At 40.9% G+C, this 19572-nt stretch overlaps 1 protein-coding gene across 15 annotated transcripts in view; it reads left to right on the plus strand.

Annotated features, from left to right (window-relative positions):
- CRTC1 (CREB regulated transcription coactivator 1) overlaps positions 1-19572 on the plus strand; it is a 118954-nt gene that overhangs the window by 68112 nt on the left and 31270 nt on the right. For 6 of the 15 annotated variants that reach the window (XM_074302875.1, XM_074302904.1, XM_074302913.1 and 3 more), the window contains exons 2-6: positions 8957-9073; positions 10570-10617; positions 13030-13167; positions 14177-14238; positions 15841-15935. In XM_074302875.1, coding sequence (XP_074158976.1) covers positions 8957-9073; positions 10570-10617; positions 13030-13167; positions 14177-14238; positions 15841-15935 — 460 coding nt within the window. Of the gene's footprint in view, positions 1-8956; positions 9074-10569; positions 10618-13029; positions 13185-14176; positions 14239-15840; positions 15936-19572 lie in introns of all 15 variants that reach the window. The other 9 variants (XR_012488247.1, XR_012488258.1, XM_074302885.1 and 6 more) reach the window with 2 other exon arrangements.

The following is a 19572-nucleotide window of genomic DNA, read 5'->3' on the forward strand; positions in this document are numbered from 1 at the left end:
TTCAACACCATTGCTATAAAAAAAAATGACAAATATGATGACACAGAGAAAATAGATTGACAGAAGCTGATGCAGAATGAAGAACCAAGCAAGCAACATGCACAATGGTTGCAACAATGTCAATGGAAAGACCCACTACAGAACAATCAGAAGTAAATGTTGAAAAATTATAAAGAATAAGCCTGGCCCCAAAGGAGAGAGATATATCCTCCCTTTTGCAGAGCTGAGAGGTCCTTGGGTGTAGTTTATTATTGCATATATTTTTTTTGATGTATTGATTTCTTTTTTTGCTTTGAAAAAATATAGTTTTTTATCTGTTATCTCTTGGAGAGGGATACTGGGAGAAATGTTGGTAATGTGAAAAAAAAAAGATAAAAATTGATTTACAAAGCCTAATGTCATGATTAGTGGGAAGACCTTATAGAATGTCACAGGAATAGAAAATTTTTTTTTTTTTTTTTTTTTTTTTTTTTTTTTTTTTTTTTTTTTTTTATTTTAAATTTTTTATTTTATTTTATAATTATAACATTTTTTGATAGTACATATGCATGGGTAATTTTTTACAACATTATCCCTTGCACTTACTTCTATTCAGATTTTTTCCCTTCCTCCCCCAACCCCCTCCCCCAGATGGCAAGCAGTCTTATATATGTTAAATATATTACAGTATAATTTAGATACAATATATGTGTGTAGAACCGAATTTTTTGTTGCACAGGTAGAATTGGATTCAGAAGGTAAAAATAACAGTTTACATTCATTTCCCAGTGTTCCTTTTCTGGATGTAGCTGGTTCTGTCCATCATTAATCAATTGGAATTTGATTAGCTCTTCTCTATGTTGAAGAAATCCACTTCCATCAGCATACATCCTCGTACAGTATCATTGTTGAAGTGTATAATGATCTTCTGGTTCTGCTCGTTTCACTCAGCATCAGTTGATGTAAGTCTCTCCAAGCCTCTCTGTATTTCTCCTGTTGGTCATTTCTTATAGAACAATAATATTCCATAACATTCATATACCATAGTTTACCCAACCATTCTCCAATTGATGGACATCCATTCATCTTCCAGCTTCTAGCCACTATGAAAAGGGCTGCCACAAACATTTTGGCACATACAGGACCCTTTCCCTTCTCTAGTAGTTCCTTGGGGTATAAGCCCAGTAGTAGTATGGCTGGGTCAAAGGGTATGCACATTTTGATAACTTTTTGGGCATAATTCCAGATTGCTCTCCAGAATGGTTGGATTCTTTCACAACTCCACCAACAATGCATCAGTGTCCCAGTTTTCCCACAGCCCCTCCAACATTCATCGTTATTTGTTCCTGTCATCTTAGCCAATCTGACAGGTGTGTAATGATACCTCAGAGTTGTCTTAATTTGCATTTCTCTGATCAATAGTGATTTGGAACACTCTTTCATATGAGTGGAAATAGTTTTAATTTCATCATCTGAAAATTGTCTGTTCATATCCTTTGACCATTTATCAATTGGAGAATGGCTTGATTTCTTATAAATTAAAGTCAATTCTCTGTATATTTTGGAGATGAGGCCTTTATCAGAACCTTTAACTGTAAAAATTTTTTCCCAATTTGTTACTTCCCTTCTAATCTTGTTTGCATTAGTTTTGTTTGTGCAGAAACTTTTTAATTTGGTGTAATCAAAATGTTCTATTTTGTGATCAATAATGGTCTCTAGTTCTCCCTTGGACACAAACTCCTTCCTCCTCCACAAGTCTGAGAGGTAAACCATCCCCTGTTCCTCCAATTTATTTATGATTTCGTTCTTTATGCCTAAATCTTGGACCCATTTTGATCTAATCTTAGTATGTGGTGTTAAATGTGGGTCCATGCCTAGTTTCTGCCATACTAATTTCCAGTTTTCCCAGCAGTTTTTGTCAAATAATGAATTCTTATCCCAAAATTTGGGATCTTTGGGTTTGTCAAAGATTAGATTGCTATTTTTATTCACTATCTTGTCCTGGGAACCTAACCTATGCCACTGATCAACTAGTCTATTTCTTAGCCAATACCAAATGGTTTTGGTGATGGTTGCTTTATAATATAGCTTTAAATCAGGTACACTTAGACCACCTTCCTCTGACTTTTTTTTCATTAGTTCCCTTGCAATTCTCGACCTTTTATTCTTCCATATGAATTTTGTTGTTATTTTTTCTAGGTCATTAAAATAGTTTCTTGGGAGTCTGATTGGTATAGCACTAAATAAATAGATTAGTTTGGGGAGTATTGTCATCTTTATTATATTCGCTCGGCCTATCCAAGAACATTGAATGTCTTTCCAATTATTTAAATCTGACTTTATTTTTGTGGCAAGTGTTTTGTAATTTTGCTCATATAATTCCTGACTCTCCTTTGGTAGATATATTCCCAAATATTTGATACTATCGACTGTTATTTTGAATGGAATTTCTCTTTGTATCTCTTGCTGTTGGATTGTGTTGTTAATGTATAAAAATGCTGAGGATTTATGTGGATTTATTTTGTATCCTGCGACTTTGCTAAAATTCTGAATTATTTCTAATAGCTTTTTAGCAGAGTCTTTGGGGTTCTCTAAGTATACCATCATGTCATCTGCGAAAAGTGACAATTTGATTTCTTCATTTCCTACTCTAATTCCTTGGATCTCTTTCTCGGCTCTTATTGCCAAGGCTAGAGTTTCTAGTACTATATTGAATAGTAATGGTGATAGTGGGCAACCTTGTTTCACTACAGGAATAGAAAATTAGAGAATGCCATAGGAAAAGGAATAGAGAATAAGTTTGAAGTTGGATGTAACCTTAGAGATGATCCAACCCCTTCATTTTATAGGAAAGAACTGGAGATTCTAAGCCATATAGCATATAAGAGACAGAGCTGAGACTTAAGACTCTTCTGATTTCCATTTTAATGCTTTTTATAATCTACCTTGCTTCCCAAGTTGTATAGTGGTAAAGGAAAAGTACTGATTTAAATTAAATTTTTCATTACTGAATACTGATGACTTAGGATGAGATTTTGAACATTGAAGTGTTTTTGAAATGGTATTGTTTCATCTTGAGATTAATGAAATTTTCCCCTGATCCCTGATTTTTAGATATTTGGATAGGATGATAATTCCTGGTTTTGTTTAAAAGTATTTTGTTTTGATCACGATGGCACATTATTTTAACTTGATACATGGTTTTCGTATATTTGAGCAACCAAAGTGTGATTGTCTCCTTATAATCTGACAGAACCTTTCTGGAATATTGGGCTCTGTTCTGAATATCGGTTTTAGCAGGAAAAGCAACAATTCAAATAACCTCCAAAGTTGATCTTCAAGATTAGGAATTGTAAACCATGCCATATGCAAATCAGTTGAAAGAACTAACAATATTTCACTTGCAGAAGACTTGAGGTTATAGAAGAGGGATGTCCCAGTTGGTTATAGCTGCTTTGAAAGTTTGCACAATAGAGGCAGACTGGCCATTCTAGATGCAGAAGACCTTTTTATTCACATAAAGCCTAATTTGAGATGTCACCAAGTAATTATTAAGTGCTTACTATTTACCAGGCACTATATTAAACCATGAGGAAAACAAGACAGACAAAACCCAGTCCCTACCCTAAAGAAGCCTGCAATACAGTGTGAGGAGACAACATTGAAACAACTTAAAAATAAGATATACAGAATAAATTGAAGATAATTAATGGAGGGAAGGTACACTAGCATTCAAGAAGCTGGTACTTTCAGGAGAAAGGCTTCTTGCAGGGAGTGTAGTTGAGACTTATAGGAAGCTGAGACTATAAGAGGGAGGATTCCAGGTATGGGGAAATGAAAATGTGAAAATGCTTGGAGAGGGGAAATGTAAGCTTGTTCATGAAATGGCAAAGGGACCAGGGTCACTGAATGAGAGAGAGTATGTGGAGGGGAGTAAGGCATAAGGTGGTGTGTCTTAAGAACTTTCCAAACCAAACAAAAGACTTTATATTTGATCCTAGAGGCTATAAGGAATCAATTGAGTTGGTTCCTCTTTCTCTAGATCCACTCTTCTTTCCACTGTAGCATTAGATTTTTCTTCAGGTCTGATAAATCATCTTTTGATGGAACTAGAAGCTAGTCAGAGGTAAGTCAGATGAATGATAGGAGTAAGGAGTAGGGATAAGTGATCTTGCATTTGATTTCAGAGTATGACAGTGAAGGAATGGGAACAAGAAGTAGATATGAAGAGAAAGTAAACCTTACCCCAAGTAATGGAATCACTAAGTAGGGATAATATTACAAAAATCAAAAGATTTTTTTAAAGAAAAATAGAAGAAAACATAAAATTTCAGATATTAATTCATCAAATTCTTTGCTCCAGTGCTTTTTATTTCATTTTTATATCTCTTGCTTCATTTTTTTTAAGGTATTAAAAAACCCATTTTTTCCTTTGAAGTCTCTGCTTTTTATCCTCTTCCTTCTTTTAGGAGTGCTGTAGATCTAGATTTTTATACTGTTTTTTCTTTGATTTACTTGTCTCTTCAGCTTTATTTTCTCAATTGGGGCTTTTTGCCGGTGCCAGGTTCTATCTTATATATTACTGCACTTTGAGAGGGATGGCTTCCCTTACTTTGTTTTGCCTTGTTTCATCTGGATTTCAGTGCTGACTTTTGTCTGCCTAGGATCAGATCCCCCCCCCATGGAAATTCAGAGTCCTCTATCTTCAGTTCTCTCCCAATGCAGAATGCTACATACAAAAACATTCATAGCAATTCTTTTTGTGATGGCAAAGAATTGAAAACTGAGGGGATGTCCATCCATTGGGAAATGACTGAACAAGTTCCTGTATGTGAATGTAATGGAATACTATTGTTTTATAAGAAATGATAAGGACGTGGATTTCAGAAAAACCTAGAAAGACTTAACATGAACTGATATTGAATAAAGTGAGCAGAACCCAGAGAACATTGTACACAGTAACAGCAACATTGTGCAATGAGCAACTATGATAGATTTGGCTCTTCTCAGCAATGCAGTGATCTAAGACAATCCCAAAACACTCATGATGGAAAATGCTGACCACATCCAGAGAGAGAATTGTTGCCTCTGAATACAGATCCAAGTATCCTATTTTCACTTTTTTGTTTTTTCTTTGTCACAGTTTTCCCCTTTTGTTCTGATTCTTCTTTCACAACATGACTAATGTGGAAATATGTTTAACATGATTGTACATGTATAACGTATATCAGATTTCTTGTCTTGGGGAGGGAAATGAAGGGAAGGAGGAAAGAAAGGGAAGGAGAAAAATTTAGAATTCAAGATCTTATAAAAATAAATGTTGAAAACTATCTGTACATGTAATTGGAAAAAATAAAATACTATTGGAGTAGGAGTGGTGTGGGGGGGTGGGAGTGGAAGACAATACTACCTCTTGATTTGAGGTATCCTGGTCTGGGCATTAGGTCATGTGCTAGTTGCTACCTGTGGTTTCCAAATTCCCCACCCTTGAGCTTTTTAACCAACATGGAGCTTTTTGGGGTTTTCTGAGAGTCTTTCTCCTCATGCTGTTTCTGAACACAGAACTCTGAAGACTATATATGTTTCTGGCCCATGTAGTTATTTTGGGAAGCTACAGACTTGGTTACTTTGGGATGTATTGCTGTCTTTTCTGGTGATCCTATTTCCTGTTGCCTGAGGGGTTCTGGTTGACTTGTGCAGTTCTAGAGTGGAAAAAAATCACTTATTGTAGTTTCTCTTTAGATTTCTTGATCATTATTCATCCTCCTGCGGATTTCAGGTTTTTGTTGTAGTAGGTATGTGGGAGCTCGCCATCTGCCTCCTGTTTAGGGCAGCCATCTTGCCAAGAAGGCCAGCATTGTTTTGTTTTCACATTACATCTCTTTTTTATTTTTTCTAATTTGGTATTGATTTTGATCTTTTCTCTAATGAGTTGATGGTGTGACTATATATATACAGCTGATTCAGAAATCATTCTCCATATCAGTAGTCTTTTTTTTAATCCCTTAAGATATTTTTTTGATGATATTTGCTGTTTGCTATGTTTAAAACTGCCTGATTCTCTTTTTGGAGAAAATAATCTTAATATATGTTTTTGACTTCTTTGTCTTTTTTCATATTTTCTGACTTTTGTTGCCCTTCCCATGTCCACTTTTGTAGGGAAATCACTGAATATTAAAGTATATGTTGATATAATTTGGAGAGTCTTTTAGAATTCTTCCTAAAATTTTTCTACCCTTTTATCTTTGGTAGCTATCCTTTTGGTATATAACCTGCATGGTGGTAATGGTGTTGGTAGTGACGACCTTTTTCTTATATTTCCTATGGGTACTGTGAAGTGAATTGACCAAATAACTTGAGATTATGTTTCTGATTGTCTGTGATCACTATAAAACCAGCTCTACCGACTATATAGTCTTTCCAGAGGTAATGTGTGCTTCAACTTCTTTATATTGTTTGGTTTTATTTATTTGTTTGGTTTTATTTATTGGTAAGAATGTCAATATTGATATAATTGCGTTCTTCCAGTAGAATGTTGACTCCAGATTGAAATACTGCCTCAAACACTTAGTAATTTTGGCACATTCACTTGATTTCTTCAAACCTCAGTTTCCTCATCTGTAAAATTGTGATGATAATTCTTGTACTACCTACCTCCAAGAATGGTTGACTCTTTGTAGACATCCTGATGGAATTCAAGTCCCATGTTTATAGTCAGCAGCTGAGCTTAGAAAAGGCCCGTCCTTTAGGAAGTCAGCAAGAGAGCTTTGGTAAAGTTGGATCAATTCGGGCTACCGGTGACTGAGATGCCTTATTTTTAAAAGAGATTGTTTTTGAGCCTTGTTTGTGAGCAGCCCCAGGCTGCTCACAGAGTGCACTGGCAGCATCTGTTTGTGAGGGAAATTGAGACAGTTTTGTTGATATACACAGTGTTGTACCTTAGCAACCAAATCTGCATAGTGTCCAAGAATTGAACGTTCTGACTATAAGAGACTTATCACTACCTATCTCTAAATGTCTTGCTACTAGAGGCTGAGAAAGTTTAAAAGAGAGAGAGAGAGAGAGAGAGAGAGAGAGAGAGAGAGAGAGAGAGAGAGAGAGAGAGAGAGAGAGAGAGAGAGAGAGAGAGAGAGAGAGAAATAATCCCTTTGAGCCTGATGAGGAATTATTGACCAGACTGGCCACTCATACATGAGCTACTAAAAACATACGAGATCAATTGAGAGGATGCTTAGGTTGGGAAAGAAAACTTGGGAAATAGGCAGGGGAAATGTGATCCCTGTCTTCAAATACCTGAAGGTCTGCCATTTAGCAAAAGGATTGGACTTTGGGCCATGTGGCCCCAGAACTAAGTCAATGAAGAGAAGACATAGAGAAGCAGATTAGGGCTTAATATTAGGAGGAACTCTAATTATATTACAGCAGGCCTCTAATGGGGACAAGCTGTATAAAAGGTGTCACCTCGATAGGTCTATCATTAGAATGATAGATTGATAATATAATGAATGATAGAATGATAGATCAAATGATCTATCATTAGAAATATTCCTATAAAAGCTTCATTGTTGTCAAGGACTCTAGAGAGACTGATTCAGGCTTAAGGTGAGACTTGGATACTCTGAAGTTCCTTCATGTTAATGCTCTGTGATTCTAAAGTACTTTATCAGTCAGGCAATCGTGTTCCTTGGATAGAACGATGAATAAATGATTCAAAAAAAGAGGATCTCTAAAGTGCTTTAAGCCAGGTGGGCTGGGAAGCAGGGTCTCCAGACTGGCAGTGAGGCCCTGCTGGCTGAACAGTGAGGAGCCTGAGCTAAAAGGAAAGAGTGCTGCACACAGCAAGGGAAGGGCATGGTGTTCTTTGGGTTAAAGAAGAACAAACGTGACCTAGCAACAAGGAGAGAGGTGGATAACAAGTGAAGAGTCTGTTTCTTATTGAACAGACGGGCAAGGAAATAGTTAGATGGGATAGAGTTGATTTCCTTAGAAATACATCTTTTGAGCTGATTAATGTATGTTAATCTGCATAGATGCAGACACAGGACACAGGTGTGTGTATATTTGTGTATTTTTTTTTAAAGAGATGTATAGTACTTTCAAAGCAAAATATCTCCTCTATCTCTGGACTTAGGCTGTCATTAAAAAGTTTGTTTCTTCCATATCAAAGGCATTCAAATTCAGATTCGGCCTTGTCTTATAGCCATTCAAGTGGCTCCTTGGGGTGAAGGGCCTTCTTGGTAATATTTCTCTCAGCTTGCTTGCATCTTGCATCCATCCAGAAATGTCCATGTTATGCAAAGGAAGCCATGCTCTTATAGGATGGTGTACAAAACAGAGCCTGGCCCTTGGCATTTTTTGGCTTATCTGGGACTTGGTTGCTGTCTCTGTCCAAAGTTTGCTACTCAATTTCTTTTCTGCAATGAGATGAAAAAGAGTGCCATTTTGTAGAGTATGACAGCTGTAGCTGGGATCAGAATTGAAGCAGAATCTCAGGAGGAACCATAAAGCTAGCATATGTGAGATTAGACCAAAGGATGTCAGGAATATCTCTCTTGCTTGCATTCCTTATTTATCATTGTGTAAATAGTCAATCTAGTAATTGAATCTGTTGGATTAGACTCCTAGAATGTAAAAGCCATCGGGGAACTTAACAGCTAGATCTGGTCTGGCAGGGGCCTTGGAACACAAACTAGAGGCAGTTGGGACTGTGGGGATCACTGCATCCAGCCCCATTCTACAAATGAGGAGAATGAACCCCCAAAGTGGGGGGACACCTTATGAATCAGTGGCAGGTCAGAGATAGAAGTCAAAGTTCTTGCTTCCCCCTTTTCTTCTCTCCATAGTATGTTGGGACATGCCTTTCCAGTCAGGTTAAGCCGTCTTCTCTTTTTTCAATCTTGCATTTTATTTGGGGTGTGTTTGGGGACTTGAGCCCATTCCCTGTTTGTTGCAGCTGCAATGTGTTTCTTCCTTTTAGTTACAGTTACAGAAAACACAGTATCTACAGCTGGGACAGAGCCGAGGCCAGTACTATGGAGGGTCCCTGCCCAATGTGAATCAGATTGGGAGCAGCTCCATGGACTTGCCCTTCCAGGTAAGTGGCCTTTCTTGCTTCTGCTCTTTAAGCCTCAATTCTCCATTCCAGTCCACCAAGGATTGGGGAAGTTGACCTCCTGCCCATCAATAGCCTCCATGACCCAGGTTGGCTGAGTGTGGTGAACGGCGCAAATCTGGTGTGTGTCTGCATCCAAAACTGGTGGGCCCAAAGAAACGCTTCAGACTTTGGGGGTCTCCATATGATTGCAAGAGCCTTCCTCCTCAGAGTGCAGCCAGCCAGGGGCTGTCTCTGCTTTGGCTAAGACTTCCCGGATCCTCCTTGGGTCTTTTCCCTGTCAACAGAATCCATAGTGAGAATGCTATTTGCACAAGAGTGTTTCAGCAGCCACTACACCTGTTGGTCAGTTTCTACCAGCAGCAGTAACTGTTTGGGGACTTTGGAACTTGGCTTCTTCTTTCTTGACTAATCCACAAGCCCTGTAATTCTCAGAAGAAAAACCCAGCAGCCTGACCCCACTTCTCTGCAAATATTTCTTGGCAGATCCCTCTAGTGAAGTCTCTTGTTACTAAGATGTCATTGCCCTAACAAATTATTCTACAGAGCATGTTCTAGCACCTTACTGTCTGTGTTATAGATAATTAAAGACAAATTCCACTCACTAAAACAAAGGAAAAGCTGTTTTCAGATCCAGCAACCTGGGTCTCACTCATTCCTTCTTTTACTGACTTGCAGATGGAGGTGATGTATGTGTTGGGGGAGCAGTGTGAAAACTGGGCCATGGCCTGGGGTCCTGTTTGAGAACATTTTGGGCTGTGCTTGGACAGAGGCATGACTAATTAGAAAATAAGTTGTTCCTTTTATGAGCCATACCTTTCCCACTGCTAGAAAATGATTTCAGCATATACAGGCTGAGTCTTTGGATCTTCAGGCTTAGCAGTCCATAGTAACAGGCTAAGCAGAAAGCTGCAAATAGGGCTTGCTCAGGAACTCCTGACCTTTTCCCCCTGAGGATCTCTTGATCCAGTTCCAAATGACCTGTTTCTTCTCATTCCTCACCCCCAGGTAACTTCATGTGAATAATGATTTACTTAGATATGTTTATGTTATCACACTGCTCAGTGAGTTTGAATTAAATCATTTAGATCTCCTTAAAATTGTCTTTCTTGATTTCCCCTCCCACCTAGTCCTTATCCCAGCAAATTTCCTTCCCGGATTTTAGTATTCTTTGTATTGTTCTCACTAGCCACCATGTCATTCCCCAAGAAAACAAGCATTTTTATGAAGTTACTGAATACTGCCTGGGCAAACACTCTAAGTTGAGGCTTTCTGCTGGAGCAGCCATAGCACCACACAGTTTTTGGTGGGTTGGCTGCTTTCCCCTTCTAAGCCATAGCCAAAAGGTTGGGAGAAACTGTGTGCAGTGATGAGCAGGTGGGGGCAAGGGCAGGGATACAGATCCACGGGTGTACCCAAAGTGGGGAGGTGGATGGATGAGTAGGATCTCTGAATGTTTCGGTTCTTTGCATTTGCAGTGCAGCGGAATTCTTGGAGAGACCTTGGGAGCAGCTCCTATCTCTTTGGTAAACGTGTATTGAGGCTGGTGCCAATACGTATTTGGGACTGGCTTGAGATTCCCTGAGCAGATACGTATTTGGACACTCCCTGTTCTCTCTCTCTTGGTATGCGCCCTGTTTGGTTGACGCACCCTTACAGCTCCCAAAGAGTTGTTCTGGTTTGTCAAATGAAAATGGATTTGCTCCGCATCCCAATTTTGAAAAATGCATATTGTTTAGTTGATAGACTCTTTGGACCCAATTGTAGTCTATCCCACATTCCCTGCTTCCTTGATGGACAGCAGCAGCTCTTTTTGAGCTGTTTTAGCCCATGGTTTAATCAGACAGCATCTAAGCATGTGCACCATGTTGGCATGTTTTTCTTTAAAAAAAAAAAATCATGGGGAAGAGCTAAATCTCTTCTGGTTAACCTGGGAAGAACACAACAGCCAATACAGGGTGATAGTCACAACTTCCCTCTTCTCCCTGAGGCTTTCTCCCATGTCTGCTCCTTCTGTGCCTAGGTTTGAATGAGTGGTTTTAATTTAAAAGAAACTGGATCTCTTGTAATCTAGTTTGCCATGAACTCCTGGTGAAAAAGTTATGGATTCTGACCTTACAAACCGGAGAGTGCCCATCCTTCTGGAACCCCTAAAAGGCAGCTGGGAATTTTCCATGGAGAGGCAGGGTAGGAGGTTGGGGGAAGCAGCACATAGACATTCCAACTGCTCTCAGATTCTTCATGGTGCTGGATTACAGACAGAGATGTAAACAAGATGGGAGGGAGTGTTCCTTTGGGGTTCTGCTTTATTAAAAGTACAGAAGAGGTGTGTTGGAGGGATGTTGGGGCAGAAGGAGAATCAGAATTTGCTAAATATAAAAAGATCAGTTCTACAGAGAAAGAACAAAGCTTTCATTTGTGATGGAGAACAGAAATCAAAATCATTGTTACAAAATGGGAGCAAAGCTTTATTATTGAAATAGATCTTTGCCTACAGTTTTGAGAAAGCACATCAAGCTTAAAGTCATGCAAGATGGTAGGAGAGACGAGCTTTGTCTCATCTGGCCCTAAATGAAAGTAGTACATTTAGAATTTACAGACTTCCAGGTGAAGACCAGGGCCTCCTCTTACTTCTTTTCTTGGCATGGCAGCAAGAGGGAGGGAGTACACATCATGGCACCTGACAGCAAGGAGCAGTTGGAGAGAAGGCAGAGATGGGCTCACAGCCCTTGACTAGAGGTTATGACCAGGAGATGCATCAGAAGTTACATGTTCAAACTTGGAAAAACTCACTGGGCTAGGAGCCGGCTGCCAGTTGCAGGACTTCAATCCTGGGGGAAGAAGTCAAGGGTTGTACGCCTGGCAAATATCTAAAACCCTCTACCCTTGACCCATTAGAAATAGGGCATTGGGGACAAAGATTGAAGAGCACTCTTTATTTTCTAAATTCAAGAAGAAAAAAAAGTTAGGGGACCTGAGTTCAGATCTGACCTCAGAACTTATTACTTCCTAGCTTATGTGGCCTGGGCAAGTCACTCAACCCCAATTGCCTCAGCAAAAAAGAAGAAGAACAAGAACAAGAAGAAGAAAAAATAGTCAGCAGAATATATAGTTTAGGAAGTTAGGCCTTGAACTTCCTCTGAAGAGCTTGGATTTCACCCAGAACCTGAGAACTGCAGATACCAACTGACCACTCCCAACACAAAGAACTTTGTGTCTTGTTAGAGACTTGAGAATACTGTGGTTATGAGGGGAGAGGAAAGAAGAAAAGAAGGGAGAAGTTAGGGGGAGAGAGATAAATACACCAGAAAAAGGGAGAGCATCCCACCAAGGAGTTAGCTTGCAGAAGGTGTTGAAGGCATTCGGGCCCCTTTTCATTTCTTCCTACCCCTCTTGCTGTCAATTCTAGGATGGTACTCTCCAACTGCCTCCATCTGGATGCTCCATCTAGATGCACGCTGCCCCGTGCATGCTTTCTGCACCTGGTCCAGCCTTGCCCTGCCCTATTTACCCTACTTTCTTTCCCCATCCTTTCCATGCACCAGCTCTCAGCAGATTCCTGGGCAACTTTCTATTTCTTCTATTTCTTCCATGCCAAGTTTGTTCAAGGGTTTGAGGGTCTTATCTTAGAGGGTTGAAGAAATGATGTATGTGGAAGGAGACCTGACCTCATCTGTTTTCCTCTTTCTGCTTGGGGATGCATTCTGCTCAAGGGCCTTTGGATATCTCCTGCATTTGATCCAGACCAGAAGAGGCCAGACAGAGCTTTGAAAGGGTTGGGGTGGGGCTGGGGGAGGTAAGAAAGGGAACTATGAAAGGAAATTGAATTCTGTCATTCAGCTAAACAGGGAGGAGGGAGGCTTGTTCTTCTCTGCCTTTTGCAGCTGATAACTTTGTATGGGTTTCTCTTTCTCTGTTTCCTCTCTCTTCCCTCCTAGACACCTTTTCAGTCATCAGGCCTGGATACCAGCCGGACAACTCGGCATCATGGTCTAGTGGACAGAGTATATCGGGACCGCAACCGTCTTGGATCTCCTCACAGGCGCCCCTTGTCGGTGGATAAACATGGACGGCAGATATCCTTTTCTTTGGAGTGTTGGGGGAGCAAGCAACCCAGTTGAGGTGCTATTGTAGCACTCTACAATGAAAGGACTGGGAGACCCTTAGAATAAACCGTCAAATCTGGAAGGACTTTAGAACAGTGGAGAACGAAAAAATCTTAGAGCATAGAACTTCAGCAATGCAAAGGGACCTTAGTGCAGAGGTTAACCATCCAAAAATTAGAAACCATTCTAGTCAGAAGCACCTGAAGTCCAAAGAACACAGGACAGTTTGCAGTGATGGCAGACTAGACCCTTTACAAACCTTGCTGTGTAGATGTGGGACCAGCTCTTTTCCCTGCCTCTTTTCCTAGGTTGGCCACCCCTGACCAGGAGCTCCCCATCATTGCTGTAGTGTGAGCAATATTAAAGTCTCATGTTCGGGCTGCTGGACCTGAGGGCCCAGAAGCCCTTTCTCCAGCAGCAGATTCAGCTCGCCGCCAGTCAGGAGCAGCCGAAAGCGCTGGCCTGAACAGAACTCTCCTGCCCGGGGGACCATGCCGGCAGCCTGAGTTCAGAACTGGGAAGGAGGTTAAGACCCCTAAGAAGGAGTCAGCTGAACCCAGACTCCCTGCTGCCCTGGCCCCACATTTCATGACCACATTCCCCTTGCCTGGAAAGGCTGCAGCCCACACATGTGTGTTCACAGGAGGAGAGTGCTGAGTGGTAGGCGGAACCGAGTTGTACCACCAGGGAAAACATATTGTAGTGGTGGATAGGGAGAAAGGGCTTGGAGCCAAAAGGAGAGGGCCAGGAGGAAGACGCCTCAGACTTTAAGCAGCTCCCACTCTGGGTACTTGCGCGGCCCTGGACGTGCTCTGCCATCTTCTCTCCTGGTGCCTTAGCTTGTGAGCTTGCCAAGCTAGACTAAGCCTGCCCTTATGGGGAGGTGATTTTCTGTCCTTTTGACTGAAAACATACAGGGTCAGACAGGGAGGCTAAGCATGGGCTCTTTGGTGGTTTTCTCCTTAAATCCCTAAATCACATGGACAGCTGTCCGTATGGAACTGTCTATCTGTCTCCTCCATCAGATACAAGCTGGAGAAGGTGAGGGCGCACGTGTGTATGGGAACCCGATTCGGGCCAGGGCCCTCCCATGGTGATATCATGTGTTCAGGGAAAGGGTGTCACTTGAGACATCCATGTCCCAGCTCTCACTTGGAATCTCTGGGCCCTAATCTCTTATCGGGCTGATGATCTGTTTGCACTGGCCAATGCATGCTTGATTTATTAGAGGCCCCTTTTTGTCAGCTCGACTTGGCCTCTCATTGAGCCTTTTCTGAGGCACGTGTTACCAGGTTCAGGAGGCTTGTGAGCATTCTGGGGATCAATGCCCAGTATGTCTGGTACCCTGACATCAAGAGGAAGGACCTGAGGGGTTTTAATCATTGAGACTGGTCCCCAGTGTGTTTCTGTGCTGATACTATCGTACTTGGACCCTAGTGTTTCCTGGTATCATCTCATCTTGAGAGTATTTTATGCATTGGCTAGGAGGAGATATTATCCCTGAGCTAAAATTGAAATACAAAGAGGCTGACTGTCAGCTATAATGAGAAATGTAAAGTGTGTGTGTGATAGACATTCTATTCTTTCTCCTTCCCCACTTCTGGTGTCTGCTTTAAGGTGGGGGGGGAGCAGAAAATGGCAGCCTTGTGCTGGTGGGGAGAGGATTTCCTAGGGGCTTCCCCAGGGGCCTTAGCCTGTCACACGGTCATGTCTGAAAAAACTCAACAGGAACAGGAGCCAGACCTGGGCTTTAGGAAGAAAAAGGTCAGCTGAGTGGAGGCGGCACTGATAGGGAGAAACCTGTGGGGGGGGGGGACACGCAGGTAGCAGCAGCTCTCTCTAGTCAGGTATGGGGTGCCTGCTTTGGCCTATGGCATAGAGGGAGGATATGAAAGAGAAAACCATAGAACCGACCACTGAAGACATAGAGAGAGAGGGCCCTGAGGAGCCAGGAGGTAGAAGTTCCGAGGCAGAGATAATGAGGTCAGTCCCTGTGAGAAATGGGAAGAAGACAGTTGGAGATGTGAGACTAGCCCTCGGAAGAGAAGTTAGGGGTGGATAAGTAATCTGAGGACCATAATTAACTCCATGGCAGCCAATGAGATCACCAGGAGAGTGTACAGAGGGAGAAGAGAAGAGGACCCAGAACAAAGTCCCCATTAGTGGATTGTGTCCCATCATTCCCCGCTACGGTCACGATGGCCTTTACATAGGCAGTGAGAAGTGCTTTTCTTCCTGATCTCTGCTTCTTGGAATTTCCCACTTTCTTCAGGTCTCCAGTCCCGTGCCATCTTTCAATATAGGCTTTTTTGGATTCTCCCTAGGGCTGGTGCCCTCTCCTCCAAGAATTTTTCACTGATTACTTTGCATTTACTTAGTGGGAATGTGTTTTTCCTCCATTGTAGAAGGTGAGCTTTTGGAAGACGGAAACTCTTGTGTCTTCAAATGGGCATCTTGTAAGAGTTTAAAAAGTGTTTGCTGAGTTGAATTGAAGTCTGGCCCTGGTATTTGGGTTCAATTGGCTGATAACAGGGGTTGGTGTTGGCAGAGCAGGGGAGGGAATTGGACAGTGCAACAAGAGCCCTGTTAGCTCCAGCCTCTTTGAAGTGGGAGAAGCTAACAGTCTGTCTCATCTTCTGCCAGGACCAATTCTGACTCTGCCCTACACCAGAGCACCATGACTCCTGCTCAACCAGACTCCTTTGCTGGAGGCTCCCAAGATATCCAACAGAAAAGAGGTAAATGCACGTCAGCAGAGGGCCCTTTACAGGAGCCCAGGGAGCCTGCCCACCCACTTAGCTAGCTCTGAAACCTGACGTTCCTGCAGCGATTGACTTATCAGGCAGACAGTTGTGCTCTTAAGGAAGAAATGTTTGATTTTCTCTGCTACTAATCACAATGTATGTGGAAATATACAGGTTGATTTTTGCACTTCAAAGCATGAACAAGAGCCCCATTCTGTTGAGAAAGTGTTTTGTTTTTGTTTTTTTCCTTTGGTCTTTGTTTTGTTTTGTTTTGTTTTGTTTTGTTTTGTTTTCCCCTTTAATAGTTTTGCTCTGGTGTCTCAGAAGAGTGGGAGAATTTTGAAAAGAGAAGTTTTTATCATAGAAACAAGATTATTACAAACCATTTTGCAGTAATAAAGACAAGTACCTCAGAAAGGCAGCAAAGTGGGTAGGCTTGAGCTTCAAGTTCCAGCTGCCACAGTTATTAGATGTGTGACCCTACGCAAGTCATGTTGCCCCTTCTGTTCAGTTTCCTTGTCTATAAAACAGGGGCATAGTACTATTTGTATTTTTTGCTTCACTAAACTTCTGTCCCCAGAATGTTTCACACACCGGAGAATACTCTAGAAAATGTGAACCTTATTATTGTCTTCAACAGTTATGGGATGCTTTTGTTTTTGAGAGTGTTTTCTCTCCCAGCACTGATTGTAGCCCCTCTTCCTTAAAAGATGGAATTCATTTGGTATAATCCTCTTTGAGATGACCTATGGTGATCCTTAGAGAATACACAGTCTGTTCTTGAGCTGATATTAAATATCTTTCCTGCTCAATGGGACCTATTAGAACTTGGTCTTTGGTGACATAGTCCAGTCAATTTCACACCACAATGAAATATCAAAGGAGAGATTTTTTTTTTTTTTTGCTTACGAAAACTTAATTATTTTTTATTGCATGCAGTTATTTAATATTTATTATCTTTACTTTTTAATTTTAATTTTTTCCTCAATTATATATAAAGATTTTTTTACATTCATTTTTTAAAATTTTGAGTTCTGAATTTTTTTCATTCCCCCTTCCCTTCCCCAATCTTTGAGAAGACAAGCAATTTGACATAGATTATATACATGCAGTTATACAAAGCATTCCCATATTAACCATGTTGCAAAAGAAAACACAAACCAAAAAACCCAAGAATAATAAAGAAAGTAAAAAGTAGTGTGCTGAATTTAGTCTGCATTCAGACAGAGGAGGACTTTTGTAAAGAGTTATTACTCTTTACAAATTACTCTGTTGTTATTACTAGTATCATTAACATTATTACTATTACTTCATTCACAATATGAGGTTCAAATAGAAACTGTCCTGGGATAAATTGCTATGTTGCCATTGTTCCTTTATATTCAGTATTCTACAGACTTCTGATTAAGTGGCTAAAATACCTGTTTTTTATAGTTGAATAAAAACATGAGGTTATAAGCTTATTCCCCCATAGGCTCACGGAAAGGACTGTGGGTGTTAGAGCACCTCACCCTTTAACCACAGCATTGTGTCTGTTCTCTCTACTTTGAAAGTTTTTTGTTTTGTGTAAGCTGAGGATTGAAGAGAGAACTATTAAAATCCTTTTTCTTAAGTTTTATAGACTGTGACCATGATCTGGGTCTAGCACAAGTTGTTGGTTAAAATCTTCAGATTTTTTGAGGTCTCTGTTTGTAGTTATTGTAAGCCTATGAAAGGGAGGGAGTTTCTGGCATATATAATCCTAACCACCAGGCCATGTCTTATGAGATATTTGGCAAGTGCTAAATTTTTATACCATTATTATTATTGTTATTCTATTACCTTTTTATGTTGGCAGCTCCTGTTAACCAGTGTTTTTTGTTTGTTTGTTTGTTTGTTTTTTATTTGCTTCCCCAGAATTAGGTAGCATATTCTAAGTTTTATGATATTATATATGCTATGAACTACAGTATATCTTATATATTTTACATCTTATAAATATTATAACCCCACATTTTTCAAAAGTTTATTGGTGTTTTTTCCCCTAATATATTCATTTCTGAATTTGCCCTTTCTTCTTCCCCCTTCACTATGAACCCTTTCTTGTAAGAAAAAAACAAAGTTTTTTTCAAAAAGTTAAGCAAAATCGTCCAGTACAGTGAATAAAGTGAATAAACGTGTGTACTATTCTACATCCATGATCTCCCACCTCCTCTGAAAAGAGAAAGGTATAGTTTATCATCCATTCTCTGGACCAGGATTAATCATTATACTTATTCAGGGTTCAATTTAACTTTAGTTTTGTGTTTTAAACATCATTCTATCAATCCTTCAGTCAACATCTATTACTTAGAGACAGCTAGATGGTTCAGTGGATAAAATAGTGGGCCTGGAGTCAGGAAAACCTGAGTTCAAATGTTACCCTACATGAGGACCCCACACAAATTACTTTACCTTTGTTTTTCTCAGTTAAATGGGAATAATAATAATAACAACAACAACAACACATACCTCCCAGGATTGTGTTGGGAATAAAATGAAACCATATTTGTAAAATGTTTAGCACAGGGCCTGGCCTAGTGCACTTAGGTGCTATCTAAATGCTTATTCCTTCCTCCCCTTAATTCGTACCATGTGTCAGTCAGCAGTCAGCAAACATTAAGTGCCTACTGTGTGCCAAACCCTGTACTGAGCTCTGGGATACACAGACAGGCTCTTCTCTAAGGGGGCTCTCAGAATAAAGGGAAAGGCAACATGTAAGCAAGTCTATGCCAAGAAGATAGGCTGAGGATAAATTTGAGATAATTAATAATAGGAAGGCCCTAGGATTAAGGGGGACAGGGAAAGGAGGGCTGCAGCTGGATTTGAATAGTGGGCTGGATATAGGAATACAGAGTGCTAGTGGAACAGCCCCTGCTCTCAGAAGCCTCCTTGTAGATAACATCCACCTGCCACAGTACAAGGGAGTGTCAAAGGGTCTGGGCATTAGCCCTGGGGAAGGCTTCTTGGACTAGGTAGTCACTAGCTGAGGCTGGAAGGTGTTCTAAGAAGGCAGAGCCTGTCTGAGGGTCAGCACGAAGGGCAGAGGGACTGGACTGGGGGAATAATAAGGCTAGAAAAGAAAGAAGGAGCCAGCTAGTAGAGCTAATTGAGCAAGGGAGTGACTCAGTCAGAATGGTGATTTAGGAACTCCCTTTGGCATTTGCACAGAGGTGGGATTGGACTGGGAGAGACTTGAGATAGGGCAGACCCACCAGCAGAAGGCCATTGCAGCAGTGAAGGTGAGAAGTGAAAAGCCCCTATGCCAGGTGGTGGCAGGGCGAATGGAGAGAAAGCTGCAGAGATGTGGTCGAGGGAGAAGTGAGAAGCCATAGCGACTGCCTGGATAAATGGGGCGAAGGAGAGGGCCCAGAGCAGTGGTACTTTCAGCAGAGGGACAAAGTGGGGCTCAAGCATGAGTTTGGGGAGCAGCAGGAGTGGTTTTGGACAGGCTGAACATATCCAGTTTGAAATGTTACATGGGGTTTTGGTAATGTGGCTTTGAAGCTCAAGAGAGAGGTAGAAGCTGGAGGTCCCATGTGATCTGATGAAGTCACTGTGAGCGGGTATAAAGCAAAACTTCTTAAACTGTGAGTCAGCACTCCTATAGGGT

This window comes from Sminthopsis crassicaudata, chromosome 1 (assembly GCF_048593235.1).
Source record: "Sminthopsis crassicaudata isolate SCR6 chromosome 1, ASM4859323v1, whole genome shotgun sequence".
NCBI classification, from domain to species: domain Eukaryota; kingdom Metazoa; phylum Chordata; class Mammalia; order Dasyuromorphia; family Dasyuridae; genus Sminthopsis; species Sminthopsis crassicaudata.